At 41.5% G+C, this 26,259-nt stretch overlaps 1 protein-coding gene across 12 annotated transcripts in view; it reads right to left on the bottom strand.

The window, feature by feature from the left end:
* The window catches only part of cacna1g (calcium channel, voltage-dependent, T type, alpha 1G subunit), a 156,805-nt gene that overhangs the window by 42,725 nt on the left and 87,821 nt on the right, over nucleotides 1–26,259 (bottom strand). For all 12 annotated transcript variants that reach the window (XM_029119829.2, XM_029119834.2, XM_029119825.2 and 9 more), the window contains 7 exons: nucleotides 24,565–24,658; nucleotides 21,929–22,110; nucleotides 21,040–21,342; nucleotides 20,629–20,918; nucleotides 17,527–17,650; nucleotides 12,521–12,589; nucleotides 10,994–11,178 (listed from right to left, as the gene is read on the bottom strand). In XM_029119829.2, coding sequence (XP_028975662.2) covers nucleotides 10,994–11,178; nucleotides 12,521–12,589; nucleotides 17,527–17,650; nucleotides 20,629–20,918; nucleotides 21,040–21,342; nucleotides 21,929–22,110; nucleotides 24,565–24,658 — 1,247 coding nt within the window. The remainder of the gene's footprint in view (nucleotides 1–10,993; nucleotides 11,179–12,520; nucleotides 12,590–17,526; nucleotides 17,651–20,628; nucleotides 20,919–21,039; nucleotides 21,343–21,928; nucleotides 22,111–24,564; nucleotides 24,659–26,259) is intronic.

The raw sequence follows: 26,259 nt of genomic DNA, 5'->3' as shown, positions 1-26,259 counted from the left end.
GCAGAGATTGACAGAAAGAAGGATGAATGGACACGGGGAGGTACGTCGTCGATGGGGGGAGACAGGGATTAATTCCTTCTATCCTCCTCCCCTCTCTACCTCTCTACCTCTCCAACCCCACCTTCCCTCCTTCTATCCTCCTCCCCTCTCTACCTCTCCACCCCCACCTTCCCTCCTTCTCCCCTCACTACCTTTGCACCCCCACCTTCCCTCCTTCTACCCTCCTCCCCTCTCTACCTCTCCACCCCCTCCTTCCCTCCTTCTATCCTCCTCCCTCCTCCCCTCTCCACCCCCACCTTCCCTCCTTCTCCCCTCACTACCTTTGCACCCCCACCTTCCCTCCTTCTACCCTCCTCCCTCCTCCGCTCTCCACCCCCTCCTTCCCTCCTTCTATCCTCCTCCCTCCTCCCCTTTCCACCCCCACCTTCCCTCCTTCTATCCTCCTCCCCTCTCTACCTCTCCACCCCCACCTTCCCTCCTTCTATCCTCCTCCCCTCTCCACCCCCACCTTCCCTCCTCCTATCCTCCTCCCCTCACTACCTCTCCACACGTGATACGCATGTTTCGATCTAACGGCATTAAGAATTTACCAGCGCCTCTCTAAATAAAATAAATAAATAAGAAAAGCTTTTCCAGTATGCTTTGTCTTTTCCATTGCCTTTGTTGAATACACTCATTCTGACACGGTCTTCTGGATGAAATGGTCAGCTGTGTGACAGGGACGTACTGTGAGTAATGGGGAAGTGGGCGGAGAACAGGCCTTTGCAGATAATGACATAATCTGCTGGGAGAGATGGATGAGCCCAAACACATAACTGATAGGGGTCAACCGGGAGATGAGATGGAGGGGTTAAGCCAATAAGCAACATGGCAAACACAGCTGACCCCTGCCAACCTGACAAACAGTCGAGGGTCCCTACCTAGCACTGACAGGGACAGCTAATGTTTGAACCCTGAAGGGGGAGGTTTAATGGGTTGCAGATTGGTACAGGGGGAGCTAACTTCAAATATGGGGACTGAAGGGGAAGTAAAGGCGCCTTGAAGAGGACATTATTAAGGTGCTAGCAAGATTGGCTGTGTTGAAGCCTCAGTTGAGGTTGGAGAGATGATGGATTAGAACAGGAGTGTGTGTATAGCCTGCGTTAAACAAACTGATTCATCATTCTGACAAACACAGACACACACACACACACACACACTCTTCCTCATACAGGCACAAACACAGACACACACACACACACAGAGCGCCATGTATAATGGCATCATTAATACACTTAATGAGGAAAGTTAACACACAACACACCTGCAAGCACACACACACAGTGATTGCCACTAGTATCTGTAAATTAACTCTATGCTGTAGAGCATGGGAGCATCTGTAGTATTATGTACTTTACCTTTACACCTACTTTAACACTAAAAGGTTTTATGTCATTTTATGTCCAACAGTAGGTGACCGTGCTTTTACAGGCTCGGCCAGTTCATAATCAACCACACAATATCCTTGAACTTAAAACACAACATATAAACACTGAACTCATTTCACACACAACCAAATATTTAATAAATGACAACACAGAGGGGTAGAGGGGCACGTTGATGGGCTAGAGGCAGTGAAGGTATATATAATGGCGGTGGGTTAGCACAGATTGACACTGAACAACAGGGTGGGACATGTTTCTACATAAGTCTACACTACAGGCCTTTTTCAGAGTAACCCACAATGTGAGAATATGTCTGATATATAATGAGAAGACCAGGAAGAATAAATGCACACTAAGGAGGATTGGTCTCTGGCAGTGGGTAAGGACGTGTCAGAAAATGAGGCTTGTGGAACAATGGCAAGGGCAACAGTGGACATGTTTTTAACAAGCCAACGTAAAACACCTGCACACAGTTGTTCTCCACAAGGTTGCAGAATAAATACAAGACATCACTGACTTCTGTGCATACAAAGCGTCCTACAAATGAATTTAAAGTACAATTCAATGTACAGTTTGATAGGTGTAAATGTTTTGGTTCCAACGACTCAGCTGCAGCAAACCATGGCTGCTATTAACACTGGTGTGTTGTTTGAGCAGTGGTGCAGAAACAACACTGTGGGCAGGAAAGGCTACATCATGCCTGGGCTAAGTGAGAGACATGTGAGGGTCAAGGCTGCAGAAAGGAGAATGGCATAAAGTACATTAAAGTAAGCATGAGCAAGGCCATGTAATGTGTCAAATAAATACAACATTGTAAAATGGTTGTATAGAGTATTATTTTGTGCAGATTTCTTCAATTTATTAGAAGCAGCAAAACACATCTAATTGCAAATGTAGACGTGTGCTTAAATTTTTGCCCAAAACAAACAAGACAGACATAAAGACATCAAAACCACAGTACAGACACACTAGAACAGCAAAAGAAAACTTGTGATGAAAGTTATATAATCATTATATTTTTTAGATTGTTACAACACTGAATTCAAAAAGACTTTCCATATTAATCATTGTCTGTCAGCATAAACTAAAATGATTACTCTTAATTGATTAGCCAGTTGCCATGGCGACTAGTGACAGCTTCGAATCAATTCTGTAAAAGAAAATGACTCAGAGGGCAGATGAAGTTTTGATATCATTAATTGAATTTCATATCTAAATTAATACATATTATGAATGTATTATATGTTGTTTTAAAAAATTAACTGAAACTGCTTCAAAGCCTTATGTGAGGCATCAGTTTACATGCAAACTTTGAGCTCTGCCTTCTTTTTCAAAATGGATATATTTCTTTGTACGGCATATTAAAATACACTTTAAAAAGAAACGGTTCCTGGAGGATCTTTTTGGGGTTCTTTAAAACTGTGCGGGAAAAACGTAAAAGATCAGAAAGGAACCATTTGCAGAACCCCTTTGGTTGCACAAACAACCTTTTAGTTCTTCAAATGGTTCTTTGAGGAACCTTTAAAAAGGACTTATTTGAAATACCCTCTTACATTTATCCTTGAAGAGATCCTAAAGGGGCTTCCAATAACCTTGAGGGTGGCTTTCTTACTGTTTGTACGGCATATGTGAATGAGAATTAGTTCCCCACAACCAGTTTTGCCAGAGTATTTCGTTTTCTTGACAATGAAGATGCCAGCTTAATATTATAAAAAAATAAAAGGAATATGCTTGTAGCACCGATACCCACTAACTGTAAAGGATAGCCCTCTAACTTGTGGATCATAGGCAAAGCAAATGGAAGTAAAACCATGCTCATTTATATATATTTGTTAAATAGATGGATACATTCTATAACAGACAAACTGAGTTTGAAAGGAACAGATATACATGATTGGGCTTTTATTGTGCGGTACAACATGGTAGATTAGATATAAAGAAAGTTTAGTGAATTACATGGTTTAAAAGGGTCAAATACATGACATTTTCCGAACAGTGTGAAAAATGATTGCTTAGACTGCTGCCCCCGCGACCCGGCCCCGGATGAAGCGGAAGAAGATGGTATGGTATGGTGAAAAATGATAAATTAATATAGAATGGATTTATACAGATATACAGTACAGCAGAGGCGGAGCTAAAACGCATGCGATTGGGTTTGCGGCACACATGGCAGCCAATCAGAGGGGCCCACAAGAAGTTAATCTTATGGTTGAAAAAATCTGATTTTTTTTTTTTCATTTGTTAAGATTTTAACTGTGGAAGATTAAGTAACAAAATATAAAGCCTAACAACAAGCGTCTGTTCATAATGGTACATGAAACTTACGTGTTTTGGGGGAGTATTAAATATGAATATTATCTGCCTCTATGTTTTAGTTTGGATATCAGGTAGCAATAGTATGATTTTAGCGGCGGAGGGGTGGGTGAGGGTGTCTCCGCGGCTAATATCGGCTAAGATCTGCCCCCGTAGTACCAGAATGGCAAATGTTACAGAATAAATATCGGTTTGGGAGATACATCAATGGTCATTTGAATCTGATTAATATTGGAATTAGTTGTTTGTGCTCCTACCGAGGTAGATACAATGCATACAGACCATTAAAAGAATAGTGTAACGATGGTGGCGGTGGTGGAGGAACCAAGCGCAGGCGAAATGAACTCGATGTAGGTTTTAATGAAAAAACTAACACGAGCATACAAAAACGAACTTAAAGAAAACAAAGGGGCTGAATCCTTTAAACAGCACAAACCGGAAAATGATTGGGATGATTGGGACCTGGTGTGAATAGTTGAAGACATGTGACACGAAGACAAGTCCGGGATGTGTTTGTGGAGTGATGGGAACTGGAGGTGTACGGGACGGTGGCACTGATCCTCACCGCAATGTGACAAATGGAAAGTTTTAATAACTTTTAACTATTTGTAGAATAAAAAGCACTGGGAGAGAAACATCCCCGTTGTTCTCGTTCATTTCAAGTTTACAGCGCTGCCTTAACAGCCAGAGATTAAGCGGTGTAACATCTGTCTGTTTCTTAATTTTGACTAGGTCACTGTGCTTGTTAGAGCTATCTGTTCTACTGGGTATATTTCAGTGAATAATTCTTTTTTTTTTAATGGATTTCCAATTACTACTGCATCTGTCCCCAAATGGGGGATATTTCCTAAAAGGATGTAGACAAATAATAGGGTACAAAAATGAGTACAAGAGCAGCAGTCCTTGCTGACCTTTACGTCTCCCTTTTCTCCCTGATATTTAACAGTATGAGGGAGTCATTTATCAAAGGCACACCACTTCTGTTGTAAAATAGAGAAACACTGCATGAAAAGGCAGATTTACGGCACATTACTGTCTCTAGAAATATGCAGGCCTTCATCCATCTGTGTATGGCTCTGCACACATCCCATACATACCTGCGATAATAGACCACTTTTGTGAACAGACATACATTAACGCATGTATTTATGGAAACGGTTCAGTAAATCTCCAGAAACAACATCACACATCCACCCACTTACCAATGATTCCAGTGAATGCCTGTGACATCAGTTGTCAATAAATCTGTGTCCACACTCCCATTAATGTCAGTAAATGACTATGCACTTGCTCATGCATATTCACTCACCCTTAGCGGCTGTCACTGGTATATTTAAACATTGATAACAATCAAAAACACAATCAGGGTTTATGTTTTCTCTAACTTCCTTGAATGAAATGCAGGCATCACTTCTTGAAGAATGACAACAGTATGGAAACAGTTTTTGCCTTTAGGCTAAGCTAGGCCTGATCCTAAATGAACCTCCCTGGGGACTAGCCCTGGGCCAAATCTGAAGCTAGATAGTAGTGCCTACATGCTTTCATGGGATAAACGAGAGACAGAGGGTGCTATAGTTCGAGCTAATTCAACATTAAAAGATCAACTAAAGTATTTTCAAAAGAATCAAGCAGTAGTGACACCAGTCACATGGCTTGTCTCAGCATAAGCCTCCATGGTAGATGTAGTGCTACATTCTTGAAGGGATCTATATTGCTCCAGGTGATCCTTGTTGATTTTAGTTCCCCAAAATGGCTATTGAGAGCTTGTGATATTAGATCAATGTTATAATAGAACAGTTGTGAAAACCATAAACGTGTTATTTTCAACACCTACAGTACCCAGAAGTCCTTAACATCAAATAAGATATTCCACACGTTTTGCATTTGATCCTGTCATCGCACAGAGCTACAGACATGTGGACCAGAGGAGATTAATGATATTTTTAGTAAAACATTTAATACAGTTCTTGTAAAGAGGAAATGGGTGTTCCAAGAAGTACAGCAATTGATGACTAATGAGACTATACGGGCAGTCACTTTAGACACGACAGATGGAATTCAACTTGGTTGAGATTCTACTCTTTTAAACAGAAAGATTTGGCTATAGCCACTGAATGTAATAACTGTGTAGGTAGGGTTGCACGATTTTGGAAATAACTGACATTGCGATATTTAGTTTTTCGGCGATATATATTGCGATATGAAAAAACAAAGGATGTCTTCAGAAAGAGCTATGGCTATCAACCTGACAGTCTGTATCCTTCATTCTTTCCTAGCCCAGTCCTCTACAATTAAAATGTATGAAACTTATGAAACTTGTTTTATTTCAGAACAGGGTGCTGGGTAAAAATATGTAACAGTAATAGTATAGCAATAGCAACAGTTGTAAAATAGAATGCGCAATTGGGCATAACTTACCAACTGCAAGATGCCGTCTGTGGCCAAAGCACTGCAATCTGGTCCACTTGTTCACGGCGGCAGCCTTCACCATGTTTGCGGCATTGTCTGTTGTTATACAGACTAGACGACTCTCATCTAGGCCCCAATCAGCTAAAGCTTCTCTCATCCCTGTTGCAAATGTTCTCACTTGTGATCCTCTGGGAAAAATGCAGTTTGCAAACAGCGACTTTTCAGGTGGAAGTCCTCATTAATAAAGTGTTTGGTCAGACTTATGTTGGGCTCCGTTGTCCGGCTGGACCACAAACCTGTTGTTGCTGTATAATATTCCACTTGTGACAGCTCTGTTTAAACTTGCGTCTTGCATTCCTCGTACAGCTCTGGGATGGCAAGTTGAGAAAAATAGCTTGTCAAGCAAACTGATAATGTTTTTAAGAGCTATTCTTTACTCTTTGGTAACCTTGTTAATTGGTACCATGTCTTTGGCGACATGAAATGTTATTGAACCTGTGATTTTCTCTGCTGTTTGGAACCTTTCTTGTATGGTGTTTTTGCTTTGGACGGCATTGAGATGCTTTGCTCTCGTCATACGAAGATTTGTGGTGCCGCCTTAAAAGGTCAAACAAATTGGTCGTGTTGTCTTGTGTTGTGGCAACAATTACAAGACACTCTCAACAAAGTACCTGTTTTTGGTCAACATCATCCTGTCTGTAGCCATAATATTTACATATAATTGAGGATACATTTTTGCAACCAAATTCTCAATTTCGAGCCTGCATGTCAACCAAGTGCAGCAACGAATCCGTGTGTAAAATAATAATAATAATATATCCAATAATGTAATAATAATGTATCCAATAACCCATAAATTGGAGGAAATTACATTATATCAGACAGATATAATGCTAGTTTCCCAAAAAATATATATTGTAGACTGATATATGTTTATCTTACTAAATCGCACGTTCTGCCACTGTTTCCGCAATGTCGATGCTGAAACAATATACTGTATTGTGCAGCCCTAGTGTACTCCATGGAACAAGAGAAATAGAGTTTTACACAAAAACTATATTAAAAGGCTTGGCCGCTTTGAACACTGGTAATCATTCCCTGCATGTTTTACCAAGACTGTGTTCCTTATGTTTACCACATACTCTTGTAATAGGTTTCAAAAAAATCTGTTAAAGACATAAGCACAAGGTAGATTTGGTTTTGTTTTGGTGGTGCAGTGCTATCAGATATAAAATAAAACACCTTTGAGATTATCGTAAGCTAAAGGGTATCACCCATTTTCATTGTTTGACAATAACATTTTGCACAACATTCATTCAGAATATTGGAGGATGGAAATCATACAGCTAATTGTACAGACACCTGCATGGAAGTAAATATGTCGACAGAGAAAATGCAGAAGCATGAGTTTGTATAAATGTACAACTAAATTAGGGTTAGTTGGCCTGCTAAATAGCTTGTGTTAACTAGTTTATTACTATAGATGGTGGTGTCCAGGCCTATGCATTGCAGAGTACAAACAGATTAAAGAAGACACGTGTGTGTGTAGTATGTGATTAAAAGCCAAGGTTCATGGGCTCAATGCAGATACCAACTAGTTGTCTTTGGAGATCAAAAGGTCAAATTTGAAAACCGCAACTGACATTTATCAAATTAAATATTTATGGTATTTACCAGAATTTACCAGAATTGTGTTTTCACTGTGAAAGAACATTAGTTTTTTCACATAGATAACAGTTATTACAAAAGTTACATCAAATCGCATTAGTGGGGGGGGGGGGGGCTACATAACCAGAAGACGCTGCACTCGTGCTAGCTCCACCCTGCTATCCCTGAGTCAGAGAACTGCATGCATACAGAAACAGTCCAGCAATTGCAGTACCAGTCAAATTGTAGATATTTGTCGTTATCCCCCTTTATATAGCTCAGAAATAGTTTAAATGACAAACTAATTGGATAGCAAGCCCAGAATGTCCTACCTTTCATAAACTAGATGAAGAACATCCATCTCAGCCCTTGTTTCAATCAATACATGTTGTTGATTAATATTTTAATTGTCACCAGAAGATGGGGAGGCCTTCGAGGGTTTACTCCTCTCTTCCCACGCCAAGTGCCTGCTCTAAGTCTTTAGTGTCAAACTTCTAATTTAAACATAAAAACCCGGGTGCCAAATTTAACATAACTCACTGGTACCATGCCAGTGTTTGGGTAAAGCACCAGAGGAAATAAAGCATAACTGTGTGTTAACAAACATTACATACTACAATGCTTGAGGAGAAAAACATGTTTAAAGAAGACTCGTGTTTAATAATTCACACACTTTTCTCCTCCCCTCTCCTGTAATCACACTAAAGCCTCCAACAGACAAACTGAAAATCACACAAATAAATCTTGAGTACAGAACTTACATTTGCAGGTTTTCTAGTGTACCATCTTCTCCATTTTGGTTATGTGATATTTTTATTGTGAAAAGAAATGGAAGAGCAGATTTTTTGCTGTTAATGCTCCCGCCTTTTGTCTTTGTCAGCAGTCTTCATAATTTAATTTGGGTCCTATGAGACATTTATGAGACAATTGCCATAGAAATTCAGAATACATATGAATATCACTCCGGTTTCCACACATGAAAAAGAAACCATTCTTAGAGCTTTGCTAGTGGCTGAAGCTTACTTCCCTGTCGATTTTAATTAAGACAACCATCACCACATATTATACAGTATAGCTAAAGCTACAGTAAATCACAAGCACACATGCCAGAAAACTAATGTTATGGTGTTTTCCTGCCCCCATACTCTCCTTCCTTCTTCTCCTCCCCTCTTCCCATCCAAACATCAGGGTTTGAAACCTCATTAATACCCTCAAAGGAGAATCATTATTTTATTATTTCATGATTGGAGCAATCAGCTGTAGCGTCAGTGGAGCAGAGAACACCAGCTCAGCATTTCTCTGCCTCCTCATCTTTCTTCCATTCTCTGTCTCCTTGTTTATGTCACCCTTTTTGTGCCTAGTTTCTTTTGCTATGGCTCTAATCCCACCCACTCCAAGTCAGGATCATTATTCATTTATTTTAAACATTAAACATTAAATAGCATTTGAAACACATTTTACCCCCTTTTTTTCTCCTTTAATTTTAATGGAATCCACAGAGTTAAAGATCACACGTTGTTTCCTTAGAGACAGGTTGCACCAAGCCGTTCTGTTTCTTTTCACACCGATCGTCCAACCCGAAAGTTAGGCAGATCTACGTGTGAGGTCACATTCACTGAACTAATGACCTCAGTTAGGACCCGCTAGAGCGCAATGAGTCAAGAAATCCCTGCCAACAATGCCTCCCTCTACCCCAGTGGCCAATTTCCCCCACCCAACGGCACAGGCCAGGCTTGAACCTAGACTGTGGTGGACGACTCAGTACTGCAAATTAGTACCTTAGATCACTACATCCCCCGGAAGCCAAACCACTTAACGATCTTTCTAAGCCTGAACTCTTTAAACTGTATGTTGCTCAGAATTGCCATTAAGGTTAATAAACTCATTTAAATATAAATGTACAAACAGCACATTGCATTATGTGCATAACATAATTCTGTTATAAAGCAGCCTCACTCTCCTTTAGGCTACAGCCAGGATTAAGTAAATACAACTCTACAAAATACATAAATCTCATATAAAGTGTCATTGAACCCATTTCTGCTAGCGAAAATATATAATAGGAATTGACTCCCACACTTCCTGTGTTCATCTGATGGCTTCCTATGGCTATGGTCACACACAATCACACACATATACACATATGTACACATGCACTTACACACATGCAATACAAACACACACCCACCCACACACACACACACACACACACACACACACACACACACACACACACACACACACACACACACACACACACACACATACAAATATTAACTTGGAGAAAAAAAACAATCAGTTTGGAGACAGGGACTGTGGATTCCATTTCACTATAGGTCACAGGTCATAGTTGAGAGGGTTCATAGTTGAGAGGGTTATGTATGACACTGAAGTGGATATCCTCTAGGTTTGCTGGGTAAATTTGGGGAAATGAATATTTGATTTGTGTGCTCTTCCTGAGATGTTTTAAATATTTTAGTGCACACAAACCTCTAGAGCTCCACACGATTCCCTTCATAAGAGGAGAGACAAGGCCACTGGAGACAAGACACACATAGGCACACACACACAGACACACACACATATACATACATACAGAAACAAACGCACACAAACGTACACACACAAACACAGCCTGTACACAGACTTCTGAGGGATATGGGAGATGAAAGCCCAAAATCCTCTCTCAGAAACATTGACACTCCTTATCTTTCACACACACACACACACACACACACACAAACATACCAACAAGCAGAACACATCAACACACACAGACGCACACAACTTTTCTTCACTTTATGAAACATTTCCAGAGGACAAAAAAACCCAAAGGAAAATCCAGCTAAAGAAAGTTAATGAAATAGTTTTCCATTTTAATGTGAGTTCCCCTATTCCCAACCATGGTTTTAAAAACCACACTACCATTCAACACTGACATGCAGGCCTCCCTCGTGTGTCTGGAAGACGAGTAAATGGTTGTCTGCCAGATGTATTCTACTGTTGTGTGCTTCTGTGTGTGTGTGTGTGTGGGCCTGCACGTGTGTTTGCGTGTGTAAACATGCGTGTTTGTGTGTCATCATGTGTGTTCATGTATGAGCCAACACATGTTCTTTTGTGTGTGTTTGCACATGTGTGTGTGTGTGTGTGTGTGTGCACGCGTTTGTGCGCCCGTACGTGTGTGTGTGTATAAAACTCACCGCAGTGGCCTGAGTGTCCGTAACAGGCGCAGGACTCTGAGCATGCCCAGTATCTTGGGGCTGCTGTTGGACACCAATGACACCAGGATGTCTATGGCTGAGATCATCACTAACATGCCATCCAGAATGTTCCAGCTGCTTCTCAGGTAGGCCGTATCGCCAAACAACCAGCCCATGGCAGCCACCTGACGACACACACAGACACGGGTTTAACCACAGCCGAGCAGCGCGGACGGCTGAACAACAACAGTGAGCCGTACACGCGGATGAAAAACGCCGTCACGAAGCCGGGGGGGGGTCCACTGAAGTCGATGCAGAGTGAGGCCAAGTCAGGTGCCATACCAAGTCTTGTTCTCACAGATTTATCCTCTCACTGTTTTTCACTGCACACGAATGACTGAGAATAAACAATAACCCATCGAAACTTCACAAATCGTCTTTCAACTAGGCAGGCAAATGGCTTCATTTGCATATACGGGGTTGTGCCTCGTCTGTGAGTAAAGGCGTGAATCTATATATAACGACAAAGTATCAAAGAGGATGATCAAAACCCAGATGAGAACAAAGACGTGTCGAGGTTACAAAGCCTTTGGTTCCTTTGCCCCTGTCAGTTCACCCTAGACGTCTGACTTCCTGTGTGCGACGTTAATTAACCTCCCACGAGCCCCATTATTCTTGGGCATGAGTTCCATTTTGTGTAGGTCGCCCTCAATGTGTGTGTGCGCGTGTGTGAGTGGATGTGTGTCTAAGTGTGTGTGAGCTGGGGTATTGCACTGGGACTGGGAATAGAGATGTGAGTGACACCTGTGAACTTTCTCTTTCTCTGCCAACAGCCAAAACTCTCCATTCAAAAGACAGGACATTTGAATATTGGCTAGACTATTTTTGTGTGTGTGTATGGGGGCATGAGCATGTGAGCATGTGAGCATGTGATGACGAGCAATGTATTTCTGTGTGTCTGTCTGTGCGTGTGTGTGTGTGTGCAGGCGTGGGTGTGCGAGAGGCTTACTAAGGTATCACATGGAAAGCCTGTTTTGTGTCTATCTTAAGGGAGTGAAACAGTTCGGCTGAAGATCACTAATTTGCAGGTGGGTTGGGTCTTAAGATATTTCTGTCATCTAAGCTATCTAAGGTATTTAATTTGTTAGGCAGCTTAGGCTCTATTTTCTAATCAGGTTATAAATGGTTTCTGTTACGGAACACTGAAATAGCACTCTCGCTCCACTCTTTTTCTTTGTATTTCTTCAAGACTCAAGGCAGAGCTAACACAGAAATCACAGATGGACATGGGGCTTATAGCATCAACTTCCCACTGGACGCTGACATAAGGTTAGTTTGATGTTACTGAACTGATCTTAGAGCTGTGCCTACGGGTAGCATCCAGCCAACATAATATCTGCCAGGGAGAACTGAGCTTTAACCTCACCATCTGGAGACAATGACCCCGTGGACGGCCTGACTACCACACCACAGCTGACCCACCCTGGGGTGAGGAGCGCCGTCCTGACCATCTGAGATCCTTCTTACCTTAACTGTCATCTCAGCCACAAAGATCGCTGTGAAGATGTAGTTGGATAATGTGAGGAAGATGCGCTCCTGCATAGAGAGAACAAGAAGAGGAGGGGAGGGGAGAGAGCAAATAAGGGAGGGAGAAAGAAAGACGGAAAGAGAGAGAGACTTCAGTTTTTAGCTTTAACTGTTTAGGAATCTAAACAAGGGCTCAGGAAAGAAAACAAGCTATGTTGCAGGAATGTACAGACTCTCGCACTGACTGCTTATTTACCCTACGCATGCACACACACAGACAGAGACACGTGTCTGTGTAGGTGGACCTTCATTCCCACGCCCTCTCATTTGATCTGGGTAACGTTATTACATCTACCCAAACCACTTCTCCCACAACGTTACAAAACATTCCAAAAATATATGGGAATCTTAGTGGTGACATCACTGGAGAGCCTTCTTAAATTGTCAGAGAAGTCCAGGGTCAACATGGTGATTCCTGCCCTCTGTGACCATACTATTTCATACTTTCATTCATTATAAACCAACAGACTGGTGAATGGAAAGACCAGAGGAATAGAAGAGGAAGAGAGAGACAGAGATAGAGGGATAGACAGAGCGAAACAGTGAGAGAGAGAGTAAGACACCGCTGCCCTAGAAAAAACAATTAATTATACCATCTTCTTTCTTTAAACATCAACACCAAAGGTAACAAGGCTGGCTTGACAGACAAGGCAAAAAGAGCTTCCTACGTTGCCAGGAAGAACATAACACTTAACATCCCAGTTATGACCTGGTTTAAAATCCATCCATCAGTTATAGAACGCTTTGTCCTCAATACTGTAGATATGAGGCGTGGGGTAAAAACTTACCATCCAATAATTCACAAAAGGGAAGACCTGACACACAAGAGAAGACAATATGCACACTGCCCACAAAAAAATGTATGAGCACATTATTTCCAGCAACACAAAGAATTTGTAATCACTTAAAACCTTGATAAACTCATGTATCTTTCAGGTGATATACTGAAATCCCAGCAAGAAGATGTGTGTCTCATTGCCGTTATGAACCGGGCAAACAGCGTGGCCCACAAACCACATCGGGAACGTAATTAAAATGAATCTCTCTATTTATTTTCCCTTGTCATTCATGTGTAACTATTTGCAAACACTTTTCATGCAGTACCTAATAATATACCATTTAAAGGGTCTCTATCCCTATCCATTTTAGAATTATAATTATTACTCTTTATTATACCTTCGTCTTCCACTCGCTTTAGCAATGTAAACAAATATTTGTCATGCAAGTAAATTGAGACACAGAGGGACTGAGAGATTCAAGGCTCGATTCCAACTTGTGTTGGTCGCATTGGAAAGGTTGGAATTACAGGAATATGTATTTCCATGGCAGTTTCCTACAATGCACTTTGGTCAGTGGTGAGTGCTGACAAAACGTCAGTTTCGGGTTCACTTTTCCACAGTTTGACATGTATGTGGTGTAATGTGATGGAATTTAAACTCGCAGAACGTTGATGATCACATGGACTCATTAAATACTGTTACCACAGTTACTATAAGGGGTGATATTCTATTTAGAAAATTGCATAAATGCCATCATTGCAAAGGGAAAACATTAAATGATTTAATGTACATTAAAATAAAGTCTGAATACTTTAGTATGCTATGTATTTGATTCATAACCAGGTCCCTGGGACAGGCACTCCAAAATCATAATCCTGTCACGTTCTTTGCCATGTTACAAATCCTATCAAGTGGGTAATTCCTATTTGCACAGCATATTGGATGTTTGTTTGTCTACAAGGCTAGAGATCTCGGTTTGCTTCCCTGTCTGTGTTTGCTGCCTTACCAAAAGACAGAAATCCCAGGGTAAGGTGGAACAGACTTTACAAAGGTTGTTCAGAATTATTAAAAGGGGTAGAATTTTTATTCATTTTTCAGTTATGATAACATTTCATCCACTTGCCTAGCTAAAAATAAGAAATCCATTGTAAAACAAATTTGTAAAAACAAATAAAACTACTGTCACCATTCAAAAGAATCGGGGTTGGGAAGTTCAAAAGCTATAGAGTAATATTGTAAACTGATAATAAAACCCTCAGAACGAGAAAGTCAGAGGTCCCTCATCCACTCTAACCATCTCCTCCAACTGGTCCCACAGAGGAGATGAGGATTACGGATCACACCCCCAAGATCACCCCCATGAGTGTGCCTATGTGAGCGGGCTAATGCCAATGAGGAGAAAACAAGGCACTGTGTTAGCAGCAGGACGGCCCCCTTCCTTCAAAAATAACTGTACACTACGGACTAACTAGATAGTCAATTAAAAAACATAGCGTGTAGCATGACTAATTATCATGGCAATACATTTTTAGCTAGTGTAAGCAATTTACTAGCTCTTCCACCAGAACTGTTGAGGAATGAATCTGACACTGTTGAGGACAAAATCACATTTACAACATGGAAATGTGACAAGTGCAAACCAATATTGTAAATGTCCAAATGACAATGACATAACTTGAGGAATGTTTATATGAACATAAACAGTATGAACAATATGAACAGTTTTTCTATGCTGTACCCTACCTAATGCATTTGATCTCTAATTCATCGCAAAATGAAATAATTATAAGACTCATGTATTTGGTTGTATGGTTGCAAAATACTCAAGGGTCTAAACCAATCCACCAGTTCATCCAGCTGAAGGTCAGCTACAAGGACAAGAGCTTGAAGATCTTAGGTGTGATTCAGGGCTGGACCAAATGCCTCTCGATGAAGGCATGGTGTGCTGAAGTGTAACAGCGTAGTTGGTCTACTTTAGGGGAGGGGGGATGTAAGCATCGATCAAGAGCACAATGGTAGGAGGTGGTAGAACACTAGGACCAGGGTACCGCAAGCCTTCTACTTACTTTTTCACAGGCTACAAAAAGAAACTACCATGGCAGTGAGCAGACGGTCTAATGGCTCCTGGGCATATTGCGCCTTTATTGTTTTTGCAGCTTGATTTATTGGAGTAAATTTGTTCAATGAATAGTCTTTCACAAACTAGGAGGTCTGTATGTACACGTATACAGTATATATAAATACTTGCAGCCTTCCATTCAGAATTTTATGAGAGACATGCCATGATAACAGCACTGATGATGATGAGGTGGGAGAACACAACAAAGGATCTGAGACCATTCAACCATGGTCTCTCCTCGCTTGCGGACTCTCTTCTTCAAATCACCCCACAGGTTTTAAAAGGGGCTTAGGTCTGGGGAGTATCATAACTACTTGTCCAGGGACTTTGTAAGCAAAGCAACCCCACAACATCACACATCCACCGCCATACTTCACATCGGTGGCGTCGTTAGGTGTCATCTCAAATTGACGAAAAAATTAAAAATTGCCCCTGACCTATTCATCCATAATTCCGATTGTGCATTATGACAGTGTAGACGTGTAGGCCACTAGCATGCATGTACATCAGATTTTGCCTCATGTACATTCAAAACCCTGTGCTTTCTGTCCTGGGGGGGGTGGGGGTGGTGTACCCAGACATTGGGTACTCCACTTAGGAGTGGACATGCCATGTTTTTTTTTTTATACAGAATTGGAAGATAGCTTTAGATGGTTTTAGATGGTTCAATGTGAAATGGTCCCAAATAATTGCAACAGAAATGTCTTAACTGTTTTAGCTAGCTGGCTTACAATATGATATGGTGTCTGTATCTACGCAGCGAAAGCAATAAACTTCATTGCGTTTATTTGTAACGTACTGTGACAGAAATCTCACCTAGGTTTCTAGGGAACGCAACTCCCAATCAAACCTTAGAAGAAACAAATGGGTTATATCTAGAGTACTTTAGAGTAAATAGCACAAGTTATTACTTAATTTGTTCAGAGACAGTTGAAATAAAAAAAATGTGGAACGCCAAATAAGTATGCAGCAAAAGTAATAACCTCCAAAGCATTTGTTCATACAGTAATAACACACACAGCTCACAATGAACTTCATTAATACTAAACCACCAACAGTGTATGTTACATAACAGCAACCACCAATCAGATTTAGCAATAACCCAAACAAATAGGACCAAGGAACAATACCATTATGGGATGCAGCTGCAAGGCTAAGGTCAAATTCATATTATCTGTTTACCTGTGTGTGTGTGTGTGTGTGTGTGTGTGTGTGTGTGTATGTGTGTATATATGTATGTGTGTGTGTGTGTGTGTGTGTGTGTGTGGTATGGAGGGAGGGAGGGATTGGTTTGGCCTGTTAGCTAATGTGGGACATTCTCTGCCAAGCAACCCAATCTCCATATACATTTCCATCCAATTTCAATAATCACCTCATTATTGGGACTAGGAATGAGTACAAAATGAGAAATATATGTGCATGTTAATGATTTCTGCTGATTACTGTGTGTGTGCCAAGCAGGTGTATGCATGTGATCGTGTACCGTATATGTAAAATTGAGTGTGCATTCAGAGAGAGTTTATATGAGAGTGTGTTTGTGTGGAAAAGTGAGTAGGTATCCTACACTGAAAAAGTGGCAGATATCCTTTAAATATTTTACAGTGAAGAGGTTCCCGGCGTCCTTTGCATATGCTGCACTAAATGTGTTCGAGATATCCTCCACATATCCCTGGTCTTTCCTTTTTTTCTCAATTTTCTCCCTCATTTCATTCTCTACAATAAACCCTTGAGGGGCTTCATCCACATTAGTTATTTCCCCAACATTACACTCATACAAAACAGACCATCAGGCAGACAGATAATTAAATCAATTACCACAACTGCTGTCTTCAATGTGTCTCAGAGACCAGATGCTAATTATTATGTGTGCAGGAGTGTTGGCTAGATCAGCCAAAATATCAACCTGTGGTAATTTGTTTACTCCTGATCCACAGTATGGTATAGCACTTCTACATTTCAAAGAGCTTTGGGTTGGACAGTGGAACTGATGGGGTGAGGTAGAGACACAGGTGTTCTGGAGGTAGTGTGTGTGTGTGTGTACTACTCACCACGCTGTATGGGTCTATCCTAGGCCTCTCCATGGCGATGGTGATGCAGTTAAGGAATATAATGACCAAAACGATGTGGTCAAACATCTTGTGATTTATTATCTTATTGCACGCCACCCGAAACCTGAAAAACACATGCACACACACATGCATACTTTATTAGCCATAAAATAAACAAATCTAATAATTGGGAGATATTAAGAAATTGAGTTAAGCAGAATACACAAGTTTCCAACATTAAGGTATACTATATTGACACCAACCCACACACAAAACATATAGCACATGAACCATTCTGTATTGCACATTAAATATTAGCTGTCCACAGTTGTTCAAAAGCCAGTCTGTGAATCATCCACGGTAATGTAATGATGAACCCCAGCTGAATAGGGGGGGACTAATTATGTTTAAGCTTCATTTACTGACAACAAATGGTCATAACTTGAAACAGAGTGAAAGGAGAGTGAATGAGTAGATAGACTAAGAAGAGAAAAGGTCTATAGGGAGTAGTGGACTGATTCCCCAGGGATGGGGCTTGAGTGTCACTTCGTAGGAGGTTTCAGCTCAGTTAGAATCTCTTGTGGACTGATCATGTAGACAGAATGCATGAGATAATGAGCAGCATTAGTTCTGGTGCCTTGGACAAGTCCAGTATTTGCAGGTGTTAGAGGCTATTCAATTTGGGAGGGGGAGGAGAAATGTGAGCCGTGTACTTAATTTATGTAGCTTTTTGTTCCGGTTCTGATCTCATCTCTTTTACACATTTGGATCTACAATGTAAATGAGCATCTGAACAATTCCATAAGACTATGGTTCTGGGTTTAACTGAGATTAGCTCAGGTGTAACTATCATTGTGTGTGTGATGCCATACCCATCATTGTATACACAAATTGCTGCCTGCTAACCCTCATGCTGATTCTCATTGCTAAAGTATTGATCACCCAAAACTCCTTCAATTGGATTTCATGCTACTGTAAATCCTACAATAGGATGTTACGGTTCTGTAACTCCTACAATAGAAAGTCCTACAACAAAATGTCATGCTACTGTCACTCCTACAATAGGATGTCGTTAGGATGACATGCTTCTACAACTTCTACAAAACTATGTCATTAGAATGTTATGCTCTTGTCACTCCCATAATAGGACGTCATTAGGATGGCATACTACTGTAATTCCTACAACAGGATGTTAAGCTACAGTATCTAATACAACTGGATGTCATACTACTTTAACAGCAAAAATAGTATGTCATAATTTCCATAACTACTACAATAGAATGTCATACTGCTGTAAATACTACAATAGGATGTTATACTGCTGTAAATACTGCAATAGGTTGTCATACTACTGTAACTACTACAATAGGATGTCATACTACTGTAAATACTACACTAGGAGAGTTCACCTGTCAAATCCATTGATTTGGTTGCTCAATAGTGAATCAATACAAATAAAAATCCCCTGACATTTGTCTAAACATCACAAGCTCGGGATAGCCATGACCTTTTTCCTGTATTTTGCCCAAAAATGTGTTCTTTTTTGAGTTTTCTACCATCCACATCATCGTATTCATGTGTTTATTTAAAATCCAGTCATACCACTCGCTCCTCTGAAATGATGACTATGGGTATGTTACAACTTCTGCTGCCATGGACTATGGCTTCAGCATTAGTTACGTCTTTTATGTTTCTTACAGAATAAATTTGAAAAGCATATGCTTTAAACATAGGAACTGTAGGAATTAAAAGGGAACAGTTTGAAGTTGAAGGAAAAACATTTTGGAAAAAAATGTGAGGGCCCAACCATTCACATGAAATCAGACTAAATCCAAATATGACACCATTGATTATTTTAATTTTTTTACATTTAATGTACTTTCTGGCACGGACTAACTCGGTAAAATGTCAGGGGTACATTCACTCACATGTTAGGAATACTGCAGAGAAATATGGGGTAGGTGTGATATAGGACCATGCCAATTTAACAAATTCACAGTAGTCCTCAACAAGGTTTCCCAGCTGTGTCATTGAAGAACTAGGTCAAGCAACTTGTAGTTGTTTTGCTTGGAAAATAGCCCAGCATCCCCGCCAACAATTACTGTTGTTCTTACTGCAGTTCAAAGACACAATTATAAATTGAAATCTGGGTCAAGTGAGCGCGTACTTTGAAAGCTTGTTTGATACTCAATGCGACTAGCTCAGTTAAAAAATACCATCTTACAGTGTTGGGCTTTCACAAGCCAATTGAGTGAAACAGGTCCTACTTTCAGTGTAGTATGGGTTAAGTAGTGAATTTATGTGCTTCACATAATAAAGAAAAAACAGGATTTGACCCCATGTCATGTTGTAACTGTTTATACAGATATTGTTTGTGAACTTGACAATGTGAATAATTATGTTATTGGAATGAGGATTTAACATTTGGAATAATAGGTGTTTGGCCCGCATGTATAAAATCTATGTAGAATTTATCAATCTGCCACAACTCTTTTAAAAGAACTTTAGTCCTGTTCATTTACAGCCCTAAACTGAAACAACAAATCATGTATTATGCTGTACAGGTACTGCTTTCCAAATGAAGTGTTCATCAGAGTCCAAATCTGCTGTATGCGGGTCAAAGTGTAGAAGCCTGTGGAGGCGAACGGAGGTCTGTTGTCAGTGGTGAACAGCTGTGGGACTTCAGTTTCCCATGGAGGTCCTGTCTCTTAATATAACCCTGGACACACAGGGGTGTCTGGCATTGTACAGAGCCAAAATGGACCCCACACAGAGTCTTTGTCCTCAGGGTCATTCTCAACACCGGCCAAACCTTACCTCCTGAACCGCAGAGAACACTACCAGGAGTTCTAAGTGAGTGTACGGGCAACACAATCAAGCACTGTGAAATAGAGATGACAACCACTAGAAGGATTTTCAAGAGGCAGACAGAAGAGGAGGAGGGGAACGGAGAACAGTATATTTCTACCTGATGAGGCAGAAATATACATCATTTTCCAAATATAGACACCTTAAGATGGAGAATTAAGCAGAGACATGGAAATATGAGTAGGTGTCAGACTGTAATATTCTACTTGGTGTGTGTGCGCGTGTCTGACTTACCTGGAGTCTGGGGGGAAAATGTACAGGGACCAGGTGTCTCTCTGTCGACACCACTCGGGCTGTTTCCTCTCCAGCCAGCGTAACAGCCTGGCCAAGCGACCCACCAGCACCTCCTCCTCTGCCGTGTCATCCTCCGTGTTATCCTCCAGTGACAGCTGTGTAGGGACGATGGGCCCCCCTAGAACTGCTGAGCCCTTCCCATTGCAGTCACTGTGTTCCAGGGCCCTCGGGCCCCCCAGCGAGGCGGGTCTGGAGCTGTGCATGCTGGCCGAGCGATGCAGATAGGGTACCTAGAATTCAACAAACACGGTTAACGCACAGCATCTGAATACTCTAAAGTGCGCTGTTCTCTCCCCTGTCCAAGTGAACTAGCAATAATATCACAATGACAGCGTGTCTGTCGGCTTTGACCTGTAGGAGTGTGTCGGGGGCCAGATCTATAGACCCCCTGGTCTCCACAGACTCCATCCTCCTGTGTCGCGCTTGGGACTGAGACGTGGAGTCGGTGCGACACAGGGACGCATCATCCCCCTCTGATGTACCCCCTCCTCCACCTTCCTCATCCTCGGAACTTGAGCCGCCCTCCCCGGAGAGGAGCGACCGCCGTTCGCCGGACTGACGCTTTGGTCGTTTCAGGGAAGGGGCACGGCCCAAGCTGTTCCAGCTGGATCGACGGCTGGTCCAGCCACTGGTGGAGCTCCATGGGACACTGGTCTGAAAAGGAGGGGATAGAGAGAAAACAAGAGAGAGACAAACACACACACACACAAACACACACACACATAGATCAGGAGATGGAGTTTAAAGCCTTTTTTGAGAGAGAGATGTTACCGTTTTTCTCTTATTCATCCGATTCCCCTCAATACTCATTACCATAGCTGGCACAGATCATTACTGTCACTGGCATCACAACATTCAGCAACAAGTGTAGCTATGGCACCAGTGGTTGTGGCTTCAGCATCAGTAACAGTCCTGAGAATTAGGCTAATGGCAGGGCATATTCATAATCATTAATCAGAATTACTGTCATTTTGAACCTCATCCAGACATGCTGAACTGGAGATATACAGTACAATATGTTCTGCCTGTGGCCCTGGAGGGGTCTAATACAAGACATATATCCCATGAGAGGATGCAGTAGGTTGTTAGTATGTACTGCAGAGGTTCAGAACCAGGAACACTTGGTCCCCTTGGCCTATCCACACGCAGTAGGTACTGTGAAAGGTACTTAAGGGGTATTTACTGCCAGGCAACTGAACACCCATGAGAACCAATACACTAGTTTAGGAAGAACACTAACCGGTGACTTGTCGTAGCACGCCAGGTCCATAGACACGTTGCTGCCGCGTCGATGCTCATAGCCCAGGGCAGGGTCACCCACGGCAGGCAGCTTGGGCACAGGCATGGGGGTGGCAGCGGTATGGGTGATCAGAGGAGGGGTCAGGCTGGTCTTCAGGTCAACGTGACCATTTATAGGAACCACTGAGGAGGGAGGGTAGTGGAGAAAGAAAAGGGGCGGAGAAAGAAAGCGAGAGAGCGAGGCGAGAGCGAGGGAGGGGAACGAGAGAAGGGGCAAACATGGATGAAGGGAGCGGGACGAGAGAGAACGGAGGAATGGGCATGGGAGGGAGAGGACAGGGTTAGGGGAGACTGAAGAGTATCAGGATTAACGCAGAGCAGTTTAAATATGGACGTCTGGATGTCTCTCTTTTCTCTTTCACATTCATTTTTCATGTCATCTCTAATATGACAAGACGTGTGCGTAGGGGAATATTATGTTCAACACCCACAAAGACACGACACGGAGAAGACCACTGAATCTTTCATCTACCTAGGATTATGTTTAAACTTCTCCCACTCTCACACTCTTCCTCTCTTCCTCTTCTCTCTCTCTCTTCCTCACCCTCCCTCGCAAATCTCTATCTCTTCAACTTCATCATATCCCTCTTGCTCTTCCCTCACATATTTCCACACCTCTCTTTGTCGCTCTATCTTTCCTCCATTTTCCAGCCCTCCAGTCACTGCACCCCAACAACTCTTTTCACTGCTACATTTGTTGATCATAGGCTAACTAAAGTTGTCCTAGCACTAGGGAATCGGTCTCCCTGCAGAATGTTTCCATATGGAAATCTGTGTATATGAAATAAGTAATTAAAACGGATAAAGATAGAGGAGCAGGAATAATTGATGTCTCTTTATATAACTTTGTGGGACATGGCGTGTCTCTACGCTTCTTAATGTCTACGTGCATGTATTCATGCCTGTTGGCATAATGGGGCCAGGAATTTGGCCACCTAAAGTCAAGATGTGGCATAAAATACAACATAACATAGGTCCTTTCTTCAATGAGTCCTCCCCCTGAGTTCTGTAGTCTGGAGAGAAATGTGCGAGCGTGACAAGCTGCAACCGGTTCAAGCAACATCAACAAGCAAAAAAAAAAAACAGATTCAGGAAAGGAATGCTTCAAACGAAGTGAAAGTGAAGTGACTGCTTTGTTATAGGTTACGTCTTGGCCCAATTCATTGAACATTGCCAAATGCATTGGAAAAACTGGTGCAGTGGTTCTCAGCCACGGGGGGTGCACAGGGGGTACTTGAGAAGACTCAAAACTCCATCGGATTAGCGGTAAAATCCAAACAAGACGGCTGGGCAAAATTCAGCCGGTGGTACAGTAACCAAAGATGTTTGGGAACCACTGCGTATAAAACCTTGCGATGTTGATATATAATGGTTTGTAAAGCACCATTCAAACGTTCCAACTGAGCTTATGAAGGAATGACAAATTCACTTTCTCATCCGTACACAAAAAAGACATGCAAAAAAATGCTAATGAAAGTGTGTTGTTCCCATCAGCAAGCCTGGGAGCCTACACTGCAGGTTGTCGAATGTTGATTGCTGAAATAATATTTATTATCGAAATGTGCTCAATTAAAATATTATGGTGACAGACACTAAACCTTTGGGAGCCAATCTGGAGTTATCAATGAAGCCAGTAATTGCTTGGACATGATGAAATATATTCACACCTCCAGTTAACTGTCAAAACGGTCAGTTGTTTTGGCAGGGGGAAAGAATGACTAATTAGAAAAGTCTGATTATCCCGTCTACTGGAATAACAGACATTCTGGGCTGATAATTACTTGATCAATGTTCCCTGGTGATACTAGCCCTGCTGCAATTTAACTTCAGAGTTACTTCTTACTTCCTTTACTTTTTCTTCATAACCAAGAACATTTGTGGGGGCAGCTGTAGCCACGTACAGGCCACAAAATATCGCTGGAAAAGGGGGACACCTGTCTGGTAAGCTCAAACAAAGAAAATGCTCAAATCCAAAAATTCCATTATAGGAAACATGAAACAAGCTTGTTGGCAGTATGAAGAATTCTTATTGCCAGACCCGTGACAAAAAGGGACTGAGTGACAGGTAGATCTGTCCATTGTATTGGTACTGTAGCTGTATGTATTCCTCAGGCACACGACGAACCTCCATGTGTAAAAATGGAGATTACGGATGTATTCACATTCTGGTTGAGCTGGCTTGTATGGCTGCATTCACCTAAAAGGCTCAAAAACTTAAGACAACTACCAAAAACTGTAAATGTTCAAATGTAATACCCCAATATAAAATCTTCAGGTGGCGAATTGCATGTTGAAACGGGCTTGTTAAACCACGGAGTCTGTTTCCAGTTTAAACAATGGAAGTGTTAGTGAATCCATCATGGAAACAGCAGAGAACCATGCACACAGACCTGACCGGGGTTAAAGGGTCTGTGCAGGAATCATGATTGGGGCCTTATTGTTAAACCTGCAAATAGCCGGTTAAATAAGGGGCTTTTTGAAAGGGGTTCTTATAAACACTACCAAATTCTTTTCACAAATAAATCCAGCTATAGAATATAAAAGTGATGTTTGAGTGTGTGTGTGTGTGTGTCTCACCCGGTGAGCAAGACACATCTTTTCCACTGCTGCTCACGTCCTCCACACTCCTGGAAGATATATCCGCCTCAGACACTGACTTGGAGTCTTCACCCTACACACACACACACGCACACACGCACGAACACACAATGTGTGAACACGCACATACCCACACAAAAACCATTACACACCCATACACACAAAAAGAAAAACAAAACAAACACACACACACACAGAAAAGTGAGAATATTGTATTTTTGTCAAATATTATCAATGTATATCAACAGTCATAGAGTGTGGGGTGAAGCCAGACAGACAATGATGAAACTGCCTCTAAACAATGATTTGAGATCAGTTTTGCCTTCATCCCGTAACGCTAACGGGTATTATTAGGGAAGGCTGAGCTGATCCAAGATCTTTGTCTAAAGGCAACTCCCCATCGCCAGGCAGGCTGGTGAGGCTGTGGTCTCCCTGCCCTCACAGGTCACAGGTCAATAGGTCAATAGATGAAGAGGTCTGAGAAAGAGGGAGAGACACCCATGGAGGACAGCGCCGTCAACACACTTTGTTAGCTAGCATGCAGGGGCAGTACTTGGCATGCTGTCTTAGACCACACTGAAAAACACACCTTTATGTGCACCCAGAAACACAAAGGCAACACATTCACCGACACGCATAGTCTCACTACTTCACATTGGACTATGTAGCATTTGATCAGCAGATTAATTTATAAGTCTTGTACATCGTTAATAAAAATTTTACAGCAAGAGTTCCAGTATAGTGCTAGATTAGATGTCAGTATACACGTTGTACTGTAGTGATAGGTTATATGTCATATTAAGTGTAATATTATATTGCTAAATTAGAAGTCATAATATGAGTGGTGTCATAGAGCTACATTAGATGTAATAATATGAGTGATGTTATAGAGCTAGATGAGATGTCATGAAATGAGTTCTATAATAGTGATAGATTTGATGTCATAATATGAGTTCTATATGAGTTTTGTTATAGTGCTGGATAAGATGCCATAAAATAAGTTCTATTACAGTGTTAGATTTGATGCCATACTATGATTTATATTACAGCGATTGATTACATGTCATAATATGTGTTTTTTTTAATAATGCTAGATGTAATGGATTAGAGAAACATGGAGCAACTCAGATGTGTCTGGAGAGAGGGTCATCACTTTCAAGACAGACAGTACTAAGAAACATCTGTCTGGGATGGCTATATGCCTCCAAATTCTCCTCTGACACCCTGGACATTCATTTCACAGACACTCATTATGGTCAGAAAAAACACCACAGGTTCACACACACATACCTCAGTGTGGTCTAATACAACGTACAAACTAGAAATCATCCACCCAGAACGGTAGAACTGTTTAGGCCCTGTTTGTTCCCTCATGGATTTTCCTCATTGGCCTGCATACTGTCATTTGTGGTAAGCATCATTCCACACTTTTAATGTGTTTTCTTGTTCACTCTTCTCTCCACATATCTGTATCTCTCAAATGAAATTTCTAGAATATAACAGGTATATGACGCCATTTGTTGGTTTCTATAGCTAATAAGTAAAAGGCCTACATCTCCATTTCTCTCATCACAGCTCAAAAATGTTCTCAATGTTAATGTCTGTATGTGTGTGTGATTGTTCGTGTACGTGTGTATATGTGTGTGTTTGTGTGTACTGTATGAGGGCATTTGT

Source organism: Esox lucius, chromosome 5, assembly GCF_011004845.1.
Source record: "Esox lucius isolate fEsoLuc1 chromosome 5, fEsoLuc1.pri, whole genome shotgun sequence".
NCBI lineage: Eukaryota > Metazoa > Chordata > Actinopteri > Esociformes > Esocidae > Esox > Esox lucius.
The sequence above is the reverse complement of the archived record's forward strand: the minus strand, read 5'-3'. Positions and strand labels throughout refer to the sequence as shown.